Source organism: Aphelocoma coerulescens, chromosome 28 (assembly GCF_041296385.1).
Source record: "Aphelocoma coerulescens isolate FSJ_1873_10779 chromosome 28, UR_Acoe_1.0, whole genome shotgun sequence".
Classification (NCBI taxonomy): Eukaryota; Metazoa; Chordata; class Aves; order Passeriformes; family Corvidae; genus Aphelocoma; species Aphelocoma coerulescens.
In genome coordinates this window covers 4,183,204-4,207,901 of record NC_091041.1, presented here as the reverse complement: position 1 = coordinate 4,207,901, position 24,698 = coordinate 4,183,204, and the positions used below count along the sequence as shown (strand labels likewise).

The 24,698-nt window shown below is 46.5% G+C and overlaps 1 protein-coding gene across 1 annotated transcript; it reads right to left on the bottom strand.

Annotated features, from left to right (window-relative positions):
- Positions 1 to 8,503: 8,503 nt before the first annotated feature.
- Positions 8,504 to 15,575, bottom strand: TINCR (TINCR ubiquitin domain containing). Its single transcript, XM_068997341.1, has 2 exons — positions 15,244 to 15,575; positions 8,504 to 8,564 (listed from the first exon to the last, which is right to left on the bottom strand). Exons 1-2 carry the CDS (start codon positions 15,501 to 15,503, stop codon positions 8,561 to 8,563), a joined length of 264 nt encoding a protein of 87 aa, XP_068853442.1. The 5' UTR covers positions 15,504 to 15,575; the 3' UTR covers positions 8,504 to 8,560.
- Between the last annotated feature and the right edge of the window lie 9,123 nt (positions 15,576 to 24,698).

Genomic DNA, 24,698 nt, shown 5'->3' with positions numbered 1-24,698 from the left:
TTCCAACTTCGCACATGCCAACTTCACTGGCATGGATGGAATAAGCCTGTGGTACATGGCAAACAGAGTTAGAGAGGCTGTGATAATGAGTAAGCTGGAGCTTCTGTTTGTGTATCAACAACACCACAGTCAGGTGCATCCTGGCTGTGGGCATTTATTTCAGGTGATACTGTGAAGGACAGAAACAAGATAGCAAAAACATTGCATTCAACACAGGGTCTGCGGTAGCGAGAAAGCTCTCACAAATTAGGCAGAGCTCACCTGCAGGAATCATAGAATCACTGAATGGTTTGGGTTTGAAGGGACGTTAAAGATCATTCAGTTCCAACCACCTGCCATGGGCAGGAATGTCACTCACTAGACCAGGTTGCTCAGGGCCCCATCGAATCTGGCCTTGAGCACAGGCTTAGAAATAAGCCCAAGCAAAAGTAAGCCATAGTAATCACAGGTCTTTCAAAGGCTCTGTTTCATTTAATAGCTTTAATAGCTTTATAAAATCAGGAAAGTATTTATTATATCAATTTACAGATGGGAACATAAGGACTCTGAGAGGTAGTGGCTGGCACATTCAGATCCTGTGGCTGAGATCCACATGTGCTCTGTTGCTAATGGTGCAGCAAAGGGTGATCAGGTACATCTCAGGTTGAACATCTACACATTATAGCAACCACAGACAGGGGCCACTTGTGAAAATCTTGCCCAGTTCATTTCCTGAGGATCACATGGAAAATCAGTGACAGAGAAATAGAAAAACAAAGACTGCTGACCACACAGCTCCCCCAGCTCTTTTCCCCAGGAGTCTGATTTCAGGTCAGGCTCTGTGGTACTCAGACATCAGGCTCTAGCCAGTCCCTTTTTTCCTGAAGGGTGTACCAGCAAACAGTTATCCAACTTTCAGAAAAGTCTTTACCTTTGATACACTCTCCATAACTGTTACTATCATGTTTGCCTCAAGATTTGTATTTGAATTCTGGCTTCGCCCCTCCCTGAATCCCATTGACTTAGGGCTTTCATTTGTTTATGTGTCTTCTCCTCCTCTTGTTTTAATTAAGATGCATTTTACTAATTATCTGAAGAGAAACATGAGCACAGATTAAAAACTGAATTAAGTAAGAAGCTGGGGTATACAAGATTCAAGGGAAGGGCTGATGTGGCTATGCTCCTACTCAGATATTGTGTTTTTCCAGAGACTTTCACTCAGGGAGTCAAATTTGTTACTCAGGCATTAATTAACCCTCTTGCTTTCCCATGAAAAGTTCCCATGTTCCCCTGCACAGGAACTTGCCTGTGGAAACAGAGCATGACACAATTCCCTATTAAATGCATCAGATTCCCTATTAGATCCATTAGGGAGGGTTTGGGCTCCATTCTGACCGTCTGCCTGAAGACAGCAAGAGTGAAAGAATGACAGTATTTTACTGATATACTGAAGGGTAAATCCTGTGCATCCTAGGGAGCTGCTGGCCCTTCCCAGTGCTGGTGGGAAGGCGATGAATTTGCCTTTGGGATTTCCCTCCTTTGGGGAAATCAGAGTGATTTTGTCAAGATCTGTCCCCTCGTGAGCTCAATCCTGCTGTTCTAAAGTGGGAACACAGAAGAGCAGGGGCAAGTTTAAGTGACTCTAAACCCAAGCTCAGTGCTTCATACTCATCATCAAGATTCTGCAAATGGTAGTGAGAGCAAGGCTTATTTGTTGATGCCTGTTTGTAGGGGTTTATTTGTTTGAAAAGGCTAATCAGCCATCGGAATGCAGAGGCAACTGCTTAAATATAAAGGAAAAGGGAGAAATGTTCAAAGCTATTCAGATGAGGTGGCATGGTTTGAGTTTTGATGTCGGTGTGCAGCCAACTGACAAATGCTGAGCCACAGTCTGGTGTAAATCCAGATGAATTCCACTAGCATCAACAGACTTCCTTCCAATTTATTCTGATGTAGCAGAGAGCATGATATTTCCATTCAGATTTACATTAGATTTGTTTCCTGTTTTCCGTAATTCAGTCAGTTCCCGTTGTGTACAAAAGCAGCCTGGGCCAGATCTTGATCTTATTTGCATTGGATGAAAACAGTTGTTTCAAATGAAGCTACACTGAATTTATAATTGCATAAATAAGAGGAGAATCTGATCTATTCCAAGAGAGAATTTCCCAGGGCGTTGCTGTGTGAGAACACTCCTGCTGTGGTGATCAGGTACTTTGCCATTGATTTCAATGGAGAAATTTCATCTAAACCCTGGACTGAAGCCCTGAGCTTGAGCCGCTTTGCACATCCAAGGTCTAGAAGCCCCTCTTTCCTCCAGAAGATTAGCCAGCAAGCCACCACCTCCATGACCTGACACACAAACACCATGGCTGGCCTTAGGAAAGCATCAGGATGGAAAGAGCTCAGCCTTGCCTGGCAGAAGTCCTCCTCCAAAGATAGATTGTCCCCGATACATTTCATTTATCACACATTGTTTATAACCAAAGTGCTCCATGTTGACTTCGCTTCCTGCTGAGTTTCCTTCCTTGAGGCCCTTCTGACTCCCCTTGTTCCATTGTAATTGGAAATTTAGGAGCAGTACAGTTATCCCCTGGCAGATAAGACTGCCTGTTTCAGCAGCCGCACTACCAGTAATAAATTGGGTTATTAGTAATAACCAATAAGAGTGTTATTCCCAGCAACATGTGTAATCAAGTGGATTTACTCCTCCCCATTGAAGCTGCTTATTTCACTGCTAGCAGGAAAATAAGGCCATTTAAAGTCATTTATGGTAGTTGCAAAGGCTTTTCTGAGTAGATATACAAGTTATGTTGCCATAGCTTCTAGGAGGACTTTGAACTGAGCTCATCCATCTGGCTTCACCACCTCTCACACTTGTTCCTTGCTGTCCTCTGGAAGCCACGACTTCCATGAGATATGGATAGGCATTGTTCTCACTCTGGATCTCACAAGTAGGTATCCCTTACAACACTGACCTCCTGATTGCCAGCTCTAACACTTTATGAACACGGATATTCCTAACATTCAGTCCTCAAAGATGAGAAGACATTCAGTCTCATTCTTTGTTACCCATGGCCTGGGGAAATGCAAAGCAGATCTGCAGTAAAAGCAGCTGTATCAACAAAATATCGCTTTACATCACTATGACTTGCCATTTGAAATGAAGTCATACCTCTTCCATTTGACTTTTTAGGCTCCTGTGTGTTTAATTCCACAGTAAATTTAGATTTCTTTACAAATTTAAATATTTCTCTTCATTTACAACATTTAGCACTAAACATGGGAAAACAGTGACAAGAACAACCGCAACGACACCAGTGACAGCATCACAATTACAAGGCCATCAGGATTAGGGGCACATTATGTGGTAGATTGAAATTTCAGCATCTCTGTGCTTCTCTCTCACCATGTCATCTCAGCCCTGCGCAGAGACAGCAGTTACCCCCTGGGTTTGGCCTGTAGTATATAAAACAGAGCCTTGAAAAAACAAGACAATCATCAAATTTCCAGCGTAGGCAGAATCTGTCTGTTAGGTTTGCACACACACATTATCAGGGCTGCCTAAAGGCAGCCTTACATCGAGCTTGTGCCTATAAAACACAAAGGCACAACAGGTTCTCTCCTCCTGATCCTTCACAGAGCAGGAGCAGAGTTGAAGCCATCATGCCATAGAAAAGGTTGACATGACTACTTATTTGGGATTTTGTTCCCCACTGTTTTTATTCCACCATGTGATTTGCATTACAACTGGATCCTAATTGTCCATTTTAGCAGGCAAAGAGCAATCTGGTACAGATCATAATAAGTGAGGTAAAGCAGCAGTGCCACGAAGTAGGTACTACCAGGCAAAGGCAGCCTTCCTGTCTCCCAGGGCTTTGACACCAGCTGATTAAGCAACAGAGCAGCACTGCCTGGAATTAACAGGAGTCCAAAAAAACCCAGGACAGTGGAATTCTGCTTAAACAAAGCAAAAGTGCCAGAAACCCTTTCACTGGTGCTTCCTGACAGCCCTGAACGTCTGAGGCAGTGCCTGACAGCACCATTGAGCTGAGATGGTGCTACTGTCCTTGAAGAAGGGACACTTGGAAGTGACACACTCAGGGCCCTGTGAGGGAGAAAGGAGCCCCTGCCAGGCTCTGCTGGTCCCACTGGAAGCCCTGGGAGGTGACAAGACCCAAATGGCCCCAGCAGCGTGTCTGACATAGCATGGCAGAGCTGCCATGGGCACAGAGCCCCAGAAAGAAGCGTGTGGCCCTGAAAAGCAAGGCCTGGAGCTGAAAATCTTGAAGGAGAGCACTTCCAGGAGGAAATGCCACATAGGCTAAGAGAGGATAATGTGACACAGCTGCCCTGTGCCAGCGGGCCCTGCAAGGAAATGAGGTGCAGCTGCCATGGGCTGGAGAGTGTTTGCAAGTGCTTCTGGAGGAGGGAAATCCATAATGAAACAGTCTCAAAGGAGATGTGACACGGCCTGCTTGAGACCTCAGGAGCTCAGCCACTGTGCTGAATTCTCCCGGATATGGAAAAACCTTGGTATTCCCAGAGCTGCGAGTGCAGACTCATTGATTAGTAGGCAGGGCAGGAAATTAAACGAGGCAGGTGAATTAAAGCCAGACTTCACAAGCTGCATCTGTTCCTCCATTCCCTCTGGATACAACACTGATGTAACTTTAAATAGTAAATTTAGTGCTGAGGAAAGCTGCCAGGCCTGATGACCCTGTAACCTGAAACATTTGATGCATGCGTGTCTCAGGTACAGGAGAAGCACAGAAGAGCCACTGGAAGGTACCCCAGCCTGAGCTGCCTGACTAGAGCACAGCAGCTGCTGGAGATGACCTGCCCAGGCTTGTCTTCTGCTCGTGAAGCTCAAGAGAAGGAGCTACTGGAAAGGCCTGGCTGCAGCTCCAAGGTGGAGGTAAACAGCAGTGCTTTGGATAATCCTGCCTGCGATGCTCCATCAACAGCAGGATCCCAAAGGTAAACAGTCCCAACAAGAAGCAGTCCCATCCACAGGGCAGCATTGTGGAGCTGCAAACTTCTCCATCTTGCAATACACTCAGGACCTAATACACCTTCCAATGCTGGTCCTTGATCTTGTCCACACCTGTGTTTACAGAGAACAAGGGAAACATCCATTTCACAGTAGTTCTTACTGTCAGCATCTTTTCTGGCATCCAGGCAACTCCCCACACCACCATAGTTAATTTAGTCTTTCCAGATATCCCCCTGGGCCACAAAAAACCTGCCAGAGCTGACCAGAGCTGCCAGCTACAGGCAGGAGGTGTTAGAGTAGATACTGGACCTACTCCAGCTCAGGTCAGTTTGCCTTTTACAGAAAGGCAAAACCCTGAAGAGCCTAGATGGTTTTGAAGGACCTAGAAAAGCAAGAAGAGACAGGACATCTCAAATAAAAGACTTCTTTTTCCACCAAGGCACGTCCAGAAGGGGCTTCGAAGCATCCCTCTGCCCATTTGGTGATCTGACCTTCTTGGCCAGACTCAGGTAAACCCCAAATGTCTAAATTACACTATAAAAAGTGGCTTCCACCTGTTCTGAGAGCAGCTGAGTGGTGTGATCCCACCAGTTAGCAAGCACTAAGGATACCTGTAACTAGGAGTAATAGGCAGCATGGGGAGGACAAGTAGAAGAGGCAGTGTAAAACAAGTGAGTAAAAGAGGTTATCCCTCTGTCTTCCCAGTTCTGGGACTGGAAATGGTAGGGAACAGCTGGAGCTGTGTCAGGGGGTTTAGATTGGATGTTGGGGAAAGGTTCTTCCCCCAGAGGATGGCGGGGCACTGAACAGGCTCCCCAGGGAATGGTCATGGCCCCAAGGCTGCCAGAGATCCAGGAGCATTTGGACAATGCTCTCAGGGATGCACAGGCTGGGATTGTTGGGGCGTCTGTGCAGGGTCAGGAGCTGGGCTGGATGACCCCTGTGAGTCCCTTCCAACTCAGGGTATGCCATGATTCTCTCATCACTAGAGAGTTGCACGGTTCTATTAGCAAAGCATTAAACAAATCTCTTGCAGGAAACAACAATATAATAAACAAGCAAACAAAGAAAAAAAACCAGTCAGCTCTTGTTCCTCAGAGCACAGCCCCTGTTCTCAAGTGTCTTGCATTGGATTGTGGCATAGAGGAAAAAAGCAGAAATATCTCAAATAGATCCAGTTAGTTTTACCTCTTTTTATGCTGGTCCTGTGGCTCTTTCTAGGTGGTTTGTGAGTTTTATCCTACTTTTTCCCATGTGATAAGATGCATCATTTGAAGGACAGCAACCAAACCAGCTCTTCCTGCTCTGAAGAGAGGCAGCAACTGCGCTTAGAATAAAAGATTGTCAGCCAGATTTGACATGTCAATCAAAGCCTATCTGAAAAAAACGTTAGTCCAGGCAGCTCCCCACACCATCACGGTTATTTTAGTCTTTCCAGATATCCCCCTGAGCCACAAAAAGCCTTCCAGAGTTGACCAGAGCTGCAAGCTACAGGCAGGAGGTGTTAGAGTAGATACTGGACCTAATTCAGCTCAGGTCAGTTTGCCTTTTGCAGAGCAAAAGACTGTGATTATCAAGTCCAGGGAGGCAAATCCTGTCTCCCAGGCTTTGTGAAGCAAACCATACCTTTTACTAGACAAAGGGCATAGATTTAGGACTCTGTTGCTCAGTGTGTCCCATCTCCAGTGGCACACATCCACTTTAATATTATTATTATCATTTTAATTATTATTTATGACTACACCCAAGGCTGTGTGAGGCACTTTCCAAGCACTCAGGAAAGTACTGGCTCTGGTCCAAGAAATTCATTATTTCAGGATAGACAGACATGCAGAGGCGTCACACGGTCAAGTGGCAGAACTGCTGACCCAACAGCACCAGCTCTCCACAAGCACCTGCCTTGTCAGTTGACCTTGGAAAAGTCACATTCCTTCTTCCCACACTTAGTCCCATCCCACTCTTTGTCCATCCCAGTTGCTTGGACTGAAAGATGTTCAGCTGTGACTGTGTTCACATTTTTGTCTTAGAATCTCTTTCTGTGCAAAGTCTAAGTATGTACTTGGGGGAATATTTTTGTTCTTTGGGAAAAAGAAAATGAAAAATTCTATTTTCCATGACATTTTGTCAAATGCTTGTATTGGAAAAAAAGAATCAACTGTTTTCTCATGGCCAAAAAAACAGAAAATGCAGACTTGGGGCATTTGGTAAGACAGTTGCCAGTCATTGGAATTTTCTGGGGAAAGTACTGTAGAGATTAGTGAAACATCCATTTTTTCTCTTGAAAAGAAGTTTGAACCTAAAAATCAAGTTGTTCTGTGAGTAAGGAACTGGTGAAACCCGTTCCTTCTCTGATTTGTGTATTACAACTACTTTTTATTTCTTCCTTTCTTGGTGCTCCCAGCTTACTGCAATATCCTCAGGGCACCTGATGCCCTCCAGACCTTCCCAGCAAAATCCTTGGCTGTTACAGCAGCTTCCTGCATCACAGGGAAGGGGTAGCAAGTGCAGGGCCTGAGTTGAAGCTGGGCAGGAACTGATTGACCAGTCATATCTAAATGCCAGCTGGTCACCTGGCTGCTGCATCCCAAAAGAGACAGGGAGAAAGAGGTGTAATTACCTTTCCTTCAGTAGGATATTAACTTAAACGTCTCTCTTCTATCCAGCTGCTGTTTGTTCATGAAACTTGCAGGAATCTTGGGTCTGTGACACCTCTCTCTTTCCATCAAATTGGGTTGAATCAGGTCAGCTGGTTCAGAAGTTATTGGAGCAGGGCCAAGTGGGGGACCAGCCCAGATGGAAGAAGAACACAAGGAGGCTCATTGCCTTATAAACCCTGGCTCAAAAATGAGGCAGTTTTGGTGTAACTATGGGTCCCTGGCATCAGGTGAGGTGGTTGCTGTACAGAGACCAACCAGTCCCTGTCTTTCGGATATACAGAAGCTGCCAAGCTCCAGGACTGTCTCTAGTGCACTTATCACTTATTTGCTGTACAGAGCCTGTAACCTGGAAATGGGGCTCCACTGTATAGAAAGTGTTCTGGAGCCCAGACAGTCCCTAACCTGAGTCATTTACAGCTGGATGGACAGGGTGGAAGGGAAAAATAATTGTCTTGCACTTACGTGTAGGAAAACAAAAGCCAAGACCAGCAACATACTGCAGAATCCTGAAAACGAGTCAGAAGGAGGCTCAGATGTCCCATGTCCCCATCTAGGGCCCTAAGCAAAGTCCACCTCAGCTCCTTCTCGCTCCATCACCCAGGCAGAAATCCCCTTTCCTGGGTGTTTCACTGATTCCTTACTCCCAGGAGCTGAGTCAGTCTTACCACGCTCCTCCATTGGCAGCTGGGACCACATGGCATGCTGAAGAGGAAACACTATTTGTTGTTTTGTTTGGCTTAATTATTCATGGGCACCGTGCTGAAAACACTTGGAGTTGCTTTCTGAACAGTCCTTGAGCTGGCGTGCAGGGAGGGACTTACCAACAGCGGTGGCCGGGCTGCCTTTCCGTGGGCAAGCTCTCTTCCATCTGCTTCCCTTCAGCCCTTGTCACACTCCACATCTCTCATGGCTTTGGCTGTGCTCTTTGACATTATCTGAATAAGAAAGAGGCAAATACTTGGAGCACTATAGAGGTGCAATCAAAAATGGCATTTGACCAAGCAGGCACTGACCCTGACATGTGGAGAATGCAAACCTCATCCTCTGACTGGTTTTGTTCTTTGGTCACACTATACAACTCAGGATAAGCCACTTGCAGGGTTTCAAACCTGTTTATCCTTCCACAGAAGATGCCTTCATCCTCCTTCAGATAATCCACAACTGTCTGGAAGCCTTTTTCTCATAAGCAAGGCTCTTCCTCTTTAGTGCCTGCTCCTGGAAATCCATTTTTCAGAACAAGGGCAGTCTGTAGCTTTAGGAGCACTTTGAGACTGTTTGCAGTAAGACAGAGCTTGAATTGCTCTCAACACATTCACCTTCAGGCATCAGCACTAAATGGAGGCTTTCTGGGGTTGTGGGTCCATCAAAATTTTCTGACAGGGGTACAGACCCTCCATAGAAGGCCTAAACGTAGCAAAAGTAGAATTATTTTCTAAGTTACTCTTCTGAAAACCCTTAGAAATCACCCAGGGCTACCCCCTGGGGTCTCCAGAACAGTGCCTAAAGCTCTGCCAAGTTTGTAGGGGTACCTCTTCAGGGCTGGAATTTGCTTGGAGAGCTCATCATCCCACTGTGGACTGCAACTAAGGTTCTCATGGCCCACAGCAGCTCTACCAGGCAGCCACCCTACCCGGTAAGAGCAGGGCTGAGTCTTTTGAGTCCTGTGAATTGCTGTTTGCAATTATGTTTGCAATTTATGACAAGAAACTGAGCCTGTGCTGCAAATATTTCACCAGGTCTTAGAGAATTTCAAAGTCTGTGGGGTGGGAGGTTTTGTTGTGTTCTACAAAAGGATCAGTCTAGTGAGGCTGATATCAGTCACTGATTGGGTTTTCTGTAAAACCCAGGACAGGATTCATATTTCAGCACTCCCGTCTTCACTTGAAATTTCAGGGGACTTTGCTAGCCAAGGGTTTGCTGTGAGCCCCCCCTGCAGCACATCTGTCCCATAAAACACCATGACACAGGAGAGGGGATTTATCCCAACGGGGCAAAATCTTCACCTGATCTAAATCAGCACAACTACAGAGAAGTCCAAGAAGCTGGGCCATATCACACCAGAAAGAAACCTAGTTTAGGATGTACTTCCCATTCATTAATTCTTTGCCTAGAGCCAAGACAGACCCCGGGGAGACATATTAGCTCCATTTCATCTACTGCAATCCCATGCAACTGCACAGGGAGGAATTCAGATCCTATGGACCACATTCTCTACTGATGCAACCCTGTGTTTTTGTTAAATGAGCTTCTTGGGCTGAACAGTAAGTAAATGAGCTAAATACAGGTGTCACTGTTTGGCCTGTACGCTGTGAGGTGTCAGCAGAGGTAACTGCACCAGTGCTTTCGGAACTTAAAAATCACTTAACTGAGTACACCAGCAGAGAGCTTGGCCCATGAGTAATACACATAAATACTACCTTCAGCCACTGAGATGTAGCCAGCCCCCCACCTGGCTGTTGCCTCAGTAACACATCTCTAGGAGGATATTTTTAAGCCAGTATTATTTATCCGGTAGGTGGAAGCAGGCCTGTTAAGGCCATACCAGGTCAGCATATGTCTAAGCATGTACTGAAGAACTTAATTAGTTCTCCCTGAGAAGAGAGACTCCCAGTGCTATTTAAAGGATCGTTATTCTACTGCGAGATGCCTTGGAGCCTGCTGCTAGGCCTCAGCTTAACAGGGCAAGGCTGTAGAAATTGGATGGGGGTGAAAAGTCTCCCCTCCATGCTGAGGAGTAATTGCTGAGCAACGCCAGGAGCGGGAGGGTCAGTGCAAAGAGCAGGCCTCACAAAACCACACTGAAACTCAGAGTAAAGAACTTATTTCAGGTCTGAGCTTTCAGGGTCAAAATGTGTAGATCCCATTACTTTTTTCTGGTTTCTAGAGGTCCAGCATCACCTGCTGTGCTTCCCAGGCAGTTCTGGGGACAGTGAGCAGGGGTGATAGAATAGTGATGTAAGTGTAGAGAGAGCCACTGCTGAGTGTCTGTCATTGGTCCTTATGCCATCACGGAGTCAAACATAGGCAGGAGTTTAGCATCAGCTAAACTGGACCTTGTGCAAGAGGCTCAGTCATAGTTTTTGTTTACGATTCCAAAAAATCAGACTGTAAACTGAATGTCAATAAGGGAATGCAACAGGCTCCCTGAGGATGGATGGGTTTGTTATTATGGCAGGAGGTAAAATAACCATTCTTGAGTGGATGGACCTTTGGAAAACTACACTGAACAGCCTCTGAAGAATAAAACAGGTTCCCAAGAAAGTCAAAGCTTCTATAAGGACTGGCACTCACAAGGGACATTGAGGCTGGATTGCAGGAGAGGGAGAAACCTGGACATGCTTATTTTGACCTAAGAGTGGCTATGATACCACGTGGGACCTTGGTCTGCTCCTGGAGTTGTTCCTAGATGAGTTGTTATGGTAACTGAGCTAATGTCCTGAGATAGATGCTTTCAGGTGGCTCCAGGCCAGAAAATCAACACCAATAGATTCCAGATAATAGACTTCTGCTGAACTCAGTGCTGGCATCTACTTTATTTAACCTATTCACCAATGACTTCCTGAACTCCATTCTCCAGGCAAGGCATATATGATGACAAAAGCTGCCTGGCCTCAATGAACCTCAGCTTCCAAAAGGCTGAGGGGACCCATGTCCTGTGGCCAAGTCTGTGCCAGTAAATCAAATGTGCCTGGGACTTTCTCCTACATGTAGAGGACAGGTGGCACAGAATGGCCAAAGTTTTCCTATTAAATTCTTACTCTCCAAACCTGCGTGGGCACATCCAGGCATCCCATAAGGAGCAGTCCCTGGCCCGTGCTGGCTCCTGAAATGTGCCTGGACTGAGACAAAAATTACAGGGCAATACTCCAGCACTGTAACACAGAGAAGTCCAGGCACTGCTTGATTTATTAGCACAGACCTTGCCTGGGTGACTGCTGGAGGAAACTGTGCAGGAGAGGAACCAAGAGCAAAGGCTCTGTCAATGTGCTTGTACTTATACCACACACAGATCCAGCTGGAACTGCACATCCCTAGGAACAGGCAGTGACAGGCAAACTGGGCATGTCTGGGTATCGCTCTGGATCACCCACTGACATCCTCTGTTTGAAATAGCTCATGGGTTAAGTAGTGGATTCACCAGTTCAAGGCAATATTCCTCCATCTCCCACTGAACATCAAAACGCAGCCAAGAAACGATCAGCAAGGAGCAGCTACCTCCATATGCCCCCTGTCCAGCACTGCTGCTCGCTGCCCCGTGGGTGGCCTTGTTGATCAGTGCTCCACAGCATGCAGCCAGCAAAGAGCTTCTGGGCAGCTCGCTGTGGCAGTCAAAATACGGGAAGAGTCGTGCCAGTTTCAGGAACTCCCACATCACCACCAGACCAGCTGAGCAGCTCCCTGGCTCTGGGGCCCTGCGCCGCCTCCAGAGCGAGCCAAACGGGTTCTGCCGTGGCGTGGCCCACAGTGCCAGGACTGATCATGCCTTGGGCGTTTGGGACAGCCTATTGCATGCCCGTGGATGCTTTTGCATCTGTGCTGGGTGGCTGTTCTGCTCATGCCAAGACCCACTGGTGGGTGGTCTCCTGCTGGGCAGTAGTGGCCTGAACACCACATGCTGGCCCATGGCCACTGAGCTGGGGCATTTCTCTGCTTCATTTCCATTTCAACTCTTGCTTTGCTTGTTTTACCACTGGTAAACAATGTTATTGTAATATGTCACTCTCTAGGGCAGAAACTGTTTTTCAGTGAGTTCTTTGCTCAGCCTCTACTGCAACAGGATTGCAATTTCAGTCAGCACAGCACTAATGTGATTAACAGGCTCTGCACAAAGGGGAATTGCATCCTAGGTGGATGTGATATTCACAGTTCTGGCCAGCCCATGTGCTTTCCCAGGGAGAGAGGTCATGTTGACTGATTTCCAAAATGGCTTGCTCGAACTTTTAAACATTAACATCTAAATAAATTTTCAGCATTAGCTGGTATGCTGATCCCTTTCCTGCCAAGCTGCCGCCTTAAGTGAATTTTTATGACTAAGTTACAAACCCCAGAAAATACCAGCAAGAAGTGGAAATGCTGACTTGGCCCTTGCTAAATGCCAATTATCTACAAAGGCATTAAGTGGGGAGGGGAGGATGAAAAATAGGGCCATTTTCATGTTTTCTCTGGTTCAAAGCAAACTGTACCGTGAGCCCATTGTAGGAACACACAGCATGCAGAGTGACCATTAATATTTATAGGCACGACACAGACCTTGGCAATCACAGCAACTCCACTTTTGGAGCTAATATTGCTCTCTTTGGCTGGTACCTCAGTACAAAAGAGTAAGTAGGAGACACCAAGATTTTCGGGGAGAACTGAAGAAGTAGATGCTTGCCTTTGATCGGGAGGGTCCATACTTCACTGAGTTGGTGAAACACTAAAACCAACTTTTAAATCCTCAGGACTGCTGTCCAAATGCAGCACTATGTTTTCTCTCTCCTGTGGCCCCTAGACAGTCCCAACACTGCATGGGCTACTCTTGTTATAGTCCCTGTGGTTATTCACTGTTGCCCAGCTGATACAAACCAGTGCATTTCCAAAGACACTGTTGGTGCAATATGGATTTGTAATACCTAAAGATCTACTTGAGTAATCTTAATACTCAAATTGGTACTGTAATCTCAGTTACAATACAGCCTTCTCCCACTCTGTATTTCCCAAGTCCCAGTGGCAGTGAGAGACAGGCATCTAAAATCCTCTAAAACCTCTCTGTGCTGAAGACCAGGCAAGGTGCTGAGTCACAACCTGCCCTCAGCCCAGGACTGTCCCACGCAGGGCGGTGACTGCCTAGCCCACACACGAGCACATCTCAGAAATATCTAAGGGAACTCTCCTACCATAGCTCAGTCACCCCATGAGCCGTTAGAGAAATGTGTTGCCAATATCTGGGCATTTACATGCCACAGAAAACCCTCTGGGAGTGGCTGAGCTTGGCACAATAATCCTTTCTGTCAAAAAAATCAAGGAGATGTGACTTCAGGTAGAGACAGGACACTCCCCACACTGCACCCAGCCCTGGCTAAAGCAATAGGAGATTGGCCAAAGGTGCTTGTTTAGGAACCAGAAAGGTTTCCAGGAAATCCAAGGAAAAAAGTATTAGAAATCCCATTCCCTTTTGGATGTACTCACAAAAATTGAACTGGGACTTTGAGCAAGAGGCTCTAGATTTTCAAAAATGGCCAGTGACTTCAGCTGGGCCCTCTGAACTCACACGCCCACCGGGGCAGGATCTCCTGGTGAGTTTTGCATTGCTGCAGTTACACCTTGCTTTTGCAGCATGTGGGAAGGTGCACAGCACACTGTGGAAACCAGGCATCTACCAAACAAGCATCAGTATGTGCACTCCAATTCAGACCCTCCAAATCCTTTTTTTACTCTCAAAAATTCAGACTGTAAAAATTAGGAAAATAAACACTGGAAACAACAACAAATAGAAGTGCTTCTGCCATTAAAAACAAGGTGAAAAGGAGGAGCTGAGCCAAGTTAATCAGAGAACTGAAATGAGATGTTGGAGAAAGGGGACGTGGGTGACTTGGGGTTTGCAGTTAGTTGAGTGATGTGAAATCTCTTGTGTCTGGCTGAGCTCTGAAAGGAAATGCTTTATTAAATCTTCTTTGTGTGAGATTTCAAGCTGCCTCTGGACTGGAAAATAGGACCATTCCAGTATGTGGGATATAATCAGGAACTGAAATCTTTAGTGCAGGTTTTTCTGCAGAGGAAACACTGATCAGCATAGACACAAACTCAGAGGGCTCAGGATTTAGGAAGATGAATTAGACACAACGTACCTGCAACATACCTCCTCTACCCAGTATCCCCAAAATGCTTCACAGAATGAATCATGCTGGCAGTAACAACCAGGCATTAGGAAAGACAGTGCAGGTGGGCATAAATTCCCCACACTGAATCGAAACTGTTCTGTGGGCCAGTGAGTCCCAGGTCCATTATCTCAGTTTTCATCCCCACTGGAACATAGTGCTTGCCGTGATTGATCTCCCATGCACTGCCTGTCCCAGGAGTCTCTAGTCTCACTGTACTTTCTGCTGTGATTCAGACACATTTTGGGCAGCTGCAATCTCTTGCCATCCCTGTCCAGCACTCCTCGTGCTTTGCAGTAAGCTGGCGGCTCACAGCTCTTCTTTGTCACAGCAAGACTGTGCCACCCCCAAAAACCTGCAGGAAGTATTTCCTACAAAGAAGTGGGGAGACACAGGCATGACAGAATAGGACAAGTGAGAGGTTCCCAGAACACTCTCCTATGTCGCACAATCTTCCCTGCCCTTTTTCTTGTCGTGTCCTCCCTCTGTGCTTGGCCACATATCCAGGAAAACGAGACCTGACCAGAGACAGGACAGGCAGCAGCAACCAGATTTCCTCCTCTGACCTGCTTATTTCACAGCACAGCATGTCTGGATATGAAGAGCCTGGAATCTCAATCCTGCTGGAAATGGCAGGATTTGAGTTCCCGGTCTGCATTCTTCAAACCCCAACAAGAAAGTGTCCCAAGGGGCTGAGACACACAGCGCGCTCCCCTTCCTTTGCACCACCTCCATGGCAGATGAGCTCCTTGCCTACCTTTTATTGCTGACAAGAAGGAGGACAGAACCGTTCTGGATATTGGCTTCTTTGAGAGTCTCGTGCTCCTCGAGCTGCCTGGAGTTGTAATAAAATGTCTTCTTCCAGGAAGTGATGCCCTCCCGTACCAAGAGAGCCCGTAGGTCCATCACTGTGTCCCTGGGCCTGACCGTCAGGGGCATCATCAGGTCCTCGTCAGCCAGGTGCACTTTAATGTGGTACCTCTTCCATCGAGAAAGGCTCCTGCGCAGCGTGTCCATCCTCTCCAGCTCAGCAGGGCCAGTGTGGCAGAGCGGAGCATCCAGCTGGGAGATCAGCAAAGCAGGGACGTGGCTCTGAAGAGGCTGTCTGCTGCGAACAACTTAAAATGTCCGGCCAAACCTGTTTCTCCCAGTTGCCACACTGCATGCTTCACATTCCAGGGAAGAGCTCACCTGGCTCCATGAGCCTGCTGGCTGGGAAACATCTCCATGAATCATTTCCACACACCCCTGAATCCCATAATAATTACAATGTCTTCATGAAGTGCTCTTCATTCCAATAGCTCGAAGAGGACTTTTAAAGCCGGATCTCCACAGACGTTAGAAACATGAGTGCATGTGAGAAATGAATGGGTTTAGCAACCTCATGTCTCCTGCTCTAAAAAGCTGCCAGCTGGGAAGAAGATCAGTTAGCAAAGCAGGCGTTTAGCAACCTCACAGCTACTTAACATGGCTACTTTAATGAAGAAAAGTACAGCTGCATAGTGACAAATTCCTCACAGAGGAGAGCCAGAGCACCCTGTAGAGATAGAGCCTGGCTGTGTGAACACCCCTCATCATTGCAGTGCAGATTCCCCCAGGAGATCTGCACAGTTACTGTTCACAAATGATGTGGGACCCTGCAGAAGGGGTGGGACTCACTCACTCCTCATCATACCCTCAGATATCGGATATTGACTCACACGTGCTCCTCGCTGGTGCATTGTCTTGATTTCCTCTCTTTCAGATCGCTGTCTAATTGCAGGGCTGATCGTATCCTGCTTAACACGTGAGTGGGATCAGCACCACGGGGCTGCAGGCACAGCAGGCAAACAGGTGGCACGGAGGCCTTGAAGTGCCAAGAGGAACCAGCCATACTTTGGGAAATACAATGCCACCTCTGAAAGGAAGGAGCTGATGTCAGCCACAGGCTGTAAGTGACCAATCCTGCAAGGCAGACTGGCAGTCACAAGATGATACTTCAGAGCAAACACCATGACGATAAGGAAGCCTTTTTTTCTCTTTTTCTCAAAGGGATCAAGTCACCCTCTTACCTTATAGGTAACTTTTCTGCAGCCCATATTACAGGCATTAATTCCCTCATCCATTCTTCTCAACATAGACCAGTATTTTCAGACCAAAGTACTGCAAGACAGTTGAGTTCAGGGTCTGCTCTTCACTGAAAAGGAGCTGCTCTTGCCTAGAAGATAACAAAACAGTCTGATTTTCAGATATGGCAGCAGTCGGCTCCCACTGAGAATAAGAGAAGTGTCCACTCTCCCATGGGGAACAGGGAGGTTTCCACCTTTCTTCCACACCTCCCTTTTCCCTCCCCAGCACATTATGTCTCTGCCAAGAACAGCAGCAAATATCTTCAGTTACACCACAGGCAGTGGAGGTTTCCCTGTGCAATTGAGAAGAACCGAGGCTTCCACTTGTAACATTTTCTTTTCAGCTTGGGTATGATTGTTTTGGTGGGGTCTGGAATTCTTGGGTCCTTGCTCTGCCACTGAGTTGAGATGAGTCATGTCATGCCTTCGTGTTTCTGTTTACTCACCTTATGACTGCAATATGGTGTAACACATGGTCATTAAGCACCTTGTGGGAAACAGGAACTGCTTTTAGCACAGTCATGGTTTTAAAAATGCCTGGATCTACAAATATGCCAATAATCTTGAAGACAGAAAAACACTACCCCTATTAGAGATGGAGAAACTGAGGGATAAAGCCGTTATAACCAAGAAAAGGAAAAAGGTCAGGCTCTGGTCCCCATATCCAGGTACCTCAGCGAAGGCTCTCATTTTCAGAGACCTGCAAAAACCCTCAAGCCCAGGGCCTGGGGATTCCTCCTCCATTGGGGTGACATTCACTTAGGGAGTCAAACTTCATGCCTGCTGTAAAGCCAGAATCTCAGGGGTAAAGCAAGGGTCTGATCCAATTCCCAGAGCCATCCAAGGGCAGACTCTCATTGACAGCAGCCAGACCTGGAACAGGCCCCAGACACACCGTGGTCTGATGGCTCTGGCCAACAGAATTTACCCAGTGAGTGCCAAGGGGAGCATTCTCCTTTCAGCAGAGCCTGTCTGGTGTCAGTGAGTCCATCAGCTCCATCCTTCAAGCATACGTGACAGCCTGACAGTTGCCAAATACCTCCCTCAGACACCTTTCAGACAGATCCTGTTTATTTTTAGGACAGCTCTTTCCCATCAAGGCTCAGATGCAAATCATTATACAGAATGGGGGGATGGTGGCAGGAAGAAAACAGCTATTATTTTTATTTCTTTGCCTATGATGTGGTTGCAAACTTTCCTCGTGTACTCCCACCTTCCCACATTGGGACCCTTCATTTTATGAAAAGGGATGATATCCTAGCCTATGAAAGCAGGATAAGGAGAAGCATAGCAGTGAAGTCAGCTTATGAAATATTGAAGCAATGAAATCCTCACTGGAACACGTGAATGTCTAATGCCAGTTTCAATTAATTCTGAATTTTTCATTAAACCACTATTAAAAGCAAGAGGACAGCAGAAATAAGGGAAATTGACTTGAGCAGTATATTAAATACCTTAGTTTTGCTGGAGGATGTTTTATTATCTGTCCAAAGCAATTATTTCACCAGCTCCTGATGCTTTGTGGGCTAAACAGAGGTACAGGGTTAAGTTCTAGATGGTCTTTCCTCAAAATTATTTTAATTTCTGTCCCCTACCCTGCACCTGGCAGCTTGTCTCTGGTGATGTCTCTGGCAGATCATATCTGGAGGATAAGACATGGAGTGGGAGTTCTGGGAATCTGTAATAAAGTGTCACTCTGGCATTATTTACAAATCAAATAAAAATTTGTTGACTTAAGCTTTTCCCCATATAGAGGGCAAACAAAAGACATGCAAATATTCTGAGACATTCATTAGGAAAGCTGAAAAGCAATTTAAAACCCAGGTGGGCTGTGATTTTTTTATGGACAGAAGAAATAAAGCAACAGCATTTATAAAATGTCTCCTCTCTCTTCTGTTCTCAGAGCTTCCTTACTCCATTGACTAGAGCAAAAGAGAAACACCTGCCTAAATTAGGTGGTTTGTTAAGATGTCTCAAGCTCGTTGAGATGATCTTGGACCTTGTCATTTCTTCTCATAATGACAGAATAGAGACATTAATTTCTTAGGTGGGTGGGTTTTTGGTGCAGTTGTTTGTTTGACAGTGGCTAGTTTGCTGTTTGTTTGCTGTGCTGCTCTCCTTGAAAAGGGCAACAGAGAAGTGGGATGCTGCTCAATTAGAAAATAAAGGTTTCGATATGGAAATAAAGGTTTCTTGCTACCAGGAAATAGAGGTTTCTTTATCTGCTGGTATCAACCATAGGGAAACTGAAACATCTGGGAGAAATCTGACCCTGATTCCCCTGGCAGAGCCTGTAAGTCTTTGAGGAAACCACTCAGCCAGTGCTGTCATTCTACCAAGGCAGACCCTTTGCTGTTCCCTGAAGCTCTCTGATCCCAGGATTTGTGGTCAGTAGTACTGAACATTAAGGACTTCCCTCTGATGTTTCTTTGGGGTGACTTTTTGTTTGGGAGCAGAGAGAGAGCAAGGGATGAAGCATGAGAGGTGACTACCCTGGTCAGGTTGACCAGACTTTACACTTGCAGTTCTCTAACACTGGGTACTAAAGAGGAGCTTTTTGTCAGACTCCCCTAAATACTCAATTCAGCTGGTGGGCACATTCTCAACCCAAACACTCTTCTCCTGTTCCATTAACTGCAGGTGCAGAGGAAAGGCTGCAGCATTGTGAACTCTGATACCCACACTAGGTGCTGGGGAGCAGGAGGCTGGGAAAGGTTCATTGGTAGAGAGTGAACAGCTGTGCAGGCTTCACAGTGATAAAACAAGGTTATAAATCTCCAGTCCAATATGCAGCTGTCACCTAAGTCATCAGTGCCCCAGATATCTCAGGTGATGGGGCAGCCTAAGTCACTGGTATTTATATTTCTAAAGTACCAGAGGCCCCAACTAGAGCTGTACCAGCACATGCCAAGATGAGTAAGGCTTTTCCTATCACTCAGTGCTTTACTCCTCCTGAGATGTGCTTGGTTATGAAATGACTGGGCTCACTTTATATGTAAGTTACATCTACAGCAAATGAACAAAGGGCTAATAAATGATTAATAAATGCTTTGAGAAATGAGTAATTAAATGCAACAGCTTTTTAGAGTGCAACAGATAAGCACAAAATATGTAAGCCCAAGTGATACCGCCTTCTCCTGATATAACTTATCTACAGCACACTGCTCACATCTGCAAGAGGGCTTAGGAACACTATTAACTTCTTATGCACCAGGAAAAAAGAGCCTTTCTGTGATAGAGGAGCACTTCTCCTGGGGATTAAGACAAAATCCTCCTTGTTTAGACATTTTAAATCCAGAAAAGCTGGAAGGTGCTTACTTTAATGTATATGGGAGGTATGAGTGTCAAGGTGTGACCCAACCTCCCATCCTTGCCTGGCATGGGGGAAGGTGTCAACATCTTCCTGCCCTGTCCTAAGCCACAGTCAGGAGCTCTCCATCTGCTCCAGCAGTATAATAGATTTTTTTAAAAAAGACAGTACTTTCATTCTTTCTGCTACAAATGAGGATTTCTGCCACTAACACAGCTGAAGTCACCAAGTAAAGCAGATCCTGCTGCAAGTATCCAAATCAGATTCCAAAAAGCCCTACAACTGCCCTGGCCAGCTGCCCAGCAAAAATACTGCACTACTGTGAGTTGGTGGACTGTTTGGCATGGAATTGAACTTCAAAGGGGCTCCAGGAAAAAAAAAAAATAAGGCATTTATATTCAGTTTTGAAGGAGCAAACCTGCCTGGTTTTGGAACACAAATGAACCTGCAAGTTTTCTGAGCAAAAGTTGGATGTGAGTTGGTGACATTTTCTGGTGGAAAAGGCAATGTAAAGGAAAAAAACCCTGGTAATGCACATGTTAAATGAACCAGTCAAGTGCAGACAATGGAAAAGCTGAAAAATGGATATGGAGGAAAGCATTTTGTGGTGGTAGCTATTTCTCACTGCACTTCTTTATAACTTCCCACATGGGAGATTCATGACCCTTGGAAGAAGTCTGTATCCTCGGGGTTTGGCCTGAGGCAGCCCATGACTCACTTGCCTGAGAGGGTTGGCTATAAGCTGAGAAATAAGCAAGACAACAAAATGGTGGTGGAAACAGCAAAACAAAAGACAAATGAATTAAGTGATGGAAGAACAAAATAACCCCAAACCTCTGCACACAAAGGAGGGCTTGGATGGAGAGAGAGGAGTGCTACTGAGGACTCAGAGGAGCTGCCATCCCAGGCAGAGAGCTCCATTTCGTTCAGGTGAAACAAATTCAGGTGCCTCAGTCTTTCAAAAGTGAGATGGGTGGAAATAGAAGATTTGAGGCTCTATGAGTCATTCCAGCTGCAGCACCATCATTTCCCAGGGGCTCAAGGAAGAGAGAGAATCTATGGACCTGCATTGCCATCTAATGGCAAGGGAGAGGTTGAAGCATTGGCTGTGGCCCGGCAATGGGCTGGAAGAGTAAAAAACAAGGAGGAGATGGCCCGCAGGGATAGTCCTTTGCTCTAAATGCAAATCCCGCCTCTGCAGCTGAAAGGTCTCACCGATGAAGTCCAGAGAAAAGAAGGGCAGTCAAAATCTTCCAGTAGGGGCTGCCGATTCCTTCTTTTCTAGGATCCTCTCCATTCTGTATTAGCCAGAAACATTAACATGCATTCAGGATGGGATTTGCTTTCTTCTGCTGTACCCGATGCTGGCAGTGAGACAGGCTTCCCAAGCAGGTGTGTATTTCAGGCATCGAGTGAATTCTGCCATCCTATTCAAAAGAGTGCAAAATTCATTATCTCAGGTGTTCAAAGATCCTGCTGGGAAATGCAGGTAACTGGGATTATTAAAGAAAAGAGGTAAATTTCCCTTGGATCTAGGCACAGGAAAAGCAGATCTACCACTTTCATCACACTTAGCCCAGTATCTTGTGTTCATCCGTGGTCAGCAATGGACAGTTAATGAGAACGTATCAGAGAGAGGGTACTACAAGTTGGTACTGGCGTACCCTTCACACTGAGAGGGGTAAGAAGGAGAGCACCCTGCAGGGAGAGCCCACAAAGCAAAAAAAATCACTGAGGTGTGAGGGTTTGCAGATCTTGTCATTTAAAAGGAAATGCCAGGAAGAGACAAGTTTCATCTTCAGTCTAGTGCCACCTTTTCTACTGATACACCATATTATATAGTTTCTACAACAGAAGATTTACAAGAGAGTGGATTGCTAAGAGATACTTACGTTAGTAAAATGAAGGAATTTGGTAAAGGATCGTCAACAGCTTCTTTCTTCTGCTTTGAATTGCTTCTAGCCTTGACACATGCAGCTTTGTGTATGAGGAGTAGGAGCTCAGTCAGTGTGAAAGAGGAAGGAGATCTTTTATGACCGAAGTTTAGAGCAGAGCAGGAGCTGCAGGAGAAACTGGGGGATAGAAAGTGTCTGTTTTTCCCAGCTAGTGAAATGGGCCATGTTGTGGGTCTCAGCTGACTGCTGGGCCACAAAAAAGGAGCAGGGATTGACAGCATAGAAAATGTTGAGACCTGCCAGACTTCAGGCCACAGGTCCGACCACCCCCAGTCTGTTCAGATGCCTGCTGTGACAAGCTTCCCATGCAGCCTGCTGCCAAAGGAATGAGCACACTCTCCAACAATCCAACTTCATTTCCTGCTGGTATCCTCTCATATTTACACACCAACCTTGCCAAGCTTTGCTCAGCCCAAACAATCCCTCAGAGAGAAAAGGAAAAATAAAGGAGCCCTTACAGCCTGTAAAGCACCTTCTTGCCTGCCTGAAACAAACAAAAAAAGAGAAATGGTTTAGAGTGCTCTTCTTTCTCTCTTGGTTGTTCACTGTTTCCCAAGCTAATGAAAACCAGAGGCTGTGGGACTGACGGGATTATCATCACTGAGTGAATTCTTCAGGTCTTTCTCTCCAGTTCCTGAAGCAGGGAAGGGAAGAAGGGAATGCACTTCGTTGAAGGGCTATGGAGGGTGACATGTTCCTTGATGTTCCTTTCTAAATGTGGCTCTGAGTCATGCAACGGAGTTGATTAGAAAAATTATCTTCCCGCAGTTGAAATAGAAAGGAAAAAGAATCTTGTTCGGTGTTTGCTTCCCCAGCCCTGATTCCAAGCCTCCCTGAGCCTGTGACAGGAAGGGGCTGGTGAGCTGACTGGAAAACCACTTGTGCTTCTCTCAATCATAGAAATCATAAAGCAGTTGTGAGAGCAGCCACAGGAACAGCTCAAAATGCACACCTAAGGGAACAAGCAGCTGTAGTCCCCAGGAGCAGCATGCACAGCCTTGCATCAGCTTCCATCCCACAGGTTCCTACATGTGTTGGGTCAAACAGGGCTAACACAGTCCCCCCTCTGTTGCCTCCCCTTGTGTCTTCAAACTACACCCCAAAACTTGCTCCTCTTGAGTCAGAGAGCCTGTGGCACGTCCAACCTTGCAGTATGCAGGACCACGAGGTGAAACACGTCTGAAGGCAGGATGGCAGTGGCGGCATGATTGAGGGAAGGAAGCCCCGAAGGAGCCACAAAACACAGCCAGCTGGTTTGAACAGACAGGAGCAGTGTGAGCTGGACCGCCGGGCTGCAGCCAGCTGAGGAAACTTATTAAAAGTGTATCTTTAATAATCGGTCCCAAAGAAAGCTGGTGGGGATCACCACGGCTGTGCTGAAGAGGCAGCTGCGGCACGGTCGTGGCTGCCATGGCCCCACGTGTGTCCTGTGATCACCCTGTGGTCACCAGCACTGACCCTCGCTCAGCTCCTTGGGGTTTCACCCCCAAACCCCTGCAGTACCTACTTGCCCTCGACCAGCAAACTCCCAGGGCAGGAGGGCGAGAAGTGCAAGTGATCGTGATTAACGTGGTTTATCGGGCTTTAATGACATCTCTGAAGGTTTGGAAACACTGATAACACAGTGCTTCACCCCTATGCCTTAAACGCGTTCCAAGCTGAGGACCTATGTGATTTTACCTTCCACTGTTCAAATCACAGAACAGCTTAAAAATCATTGGAATTGGACTAAAAAAGTGCCCGGGGGCCACCTTGCCGCGGAGGTACCCAGAAAATGCACATTTAATTACGTGAGGTGTGCAGAGGGGTACAGACGCACACAAAGTGGCAAGAGCCAGCACTGTTTTCCGAGCAAACACTGAACTTACAACTGATAAAAATTCCGACTATTGTTTTTATATGAAAACAAGCAAAAAGGTAAAACACACACACCCAAAGGAAAAAAAAAAAAAAAAAAAAAAGGCAGGCCCGAGCTGCTGCTCCGGCCTCAGTCGCCGTTGGCGAAGGTGGGCGGGACCATCGCCCACAGCCCGCCGGGAGCCGCAGTCCCCGGGCGCCGCCATCTTGGCGCCGCCTCAGCACAGCGGGTGGGGCGCGGTGGGCAGGCATCCGGCGGTGGGAGGAAGGCTGGGTTTTAGTAAAAGTAATTAATTTTGATTTAAACAACAGTAAATCATTGTCGTCTTTAAACCCCAGCACCATGTAGCCACACGCTTGCTCACCCACAAGTGGGATCAGGGAGACTCAGAAGGGTAGAAGATGGAGAATTCGTGGGTTGAAAGAAAGAGGGTTTAACAGGGAAAGCAAAAGCTGTGCACACAAGCAAAGGAAAACAGGGAATTAATTCACTGCTTCCTGTGGGCAGGTGTTCTGCATCTCCAGGAGAACAGGGCCCTATCCCATGGAATGGTGACATGGGAAGACAAATGCCATCACTCCCAAAAGTCCCCCATTTCCTCCTCCTCCTCCCCATTTATATCCTGAGTGTGATGTCAAATGGTCTGGAATATCCTGGCTCTGTCCCTTCCCAGCCTCTCAGGGACCCCCAGCCCGCTCCCCAGCATGGCAAATAAGTGGCAGGAAAGGCCTTGGCTCTGTGCAAGCTCAGCAATAACAAAAACACCACCGTATTCTCAACTCTGTGTTCAGAACAAATCCAAAACACAGCCCTGTACCCGCCACAGGGAAGGAAATTATCCCAGCTACAGGCATTGGGCTGGTGTTGGCTTTGTATCTGCTTTACCATCACGTTTAGCTCAAAAAAGGGCAGATTTTTCCTTAAAAGTCTCTCCCAGAGGCCCTTCAGTGCTGTTCCAGCTCAACCCCAGAGGATGGGGAA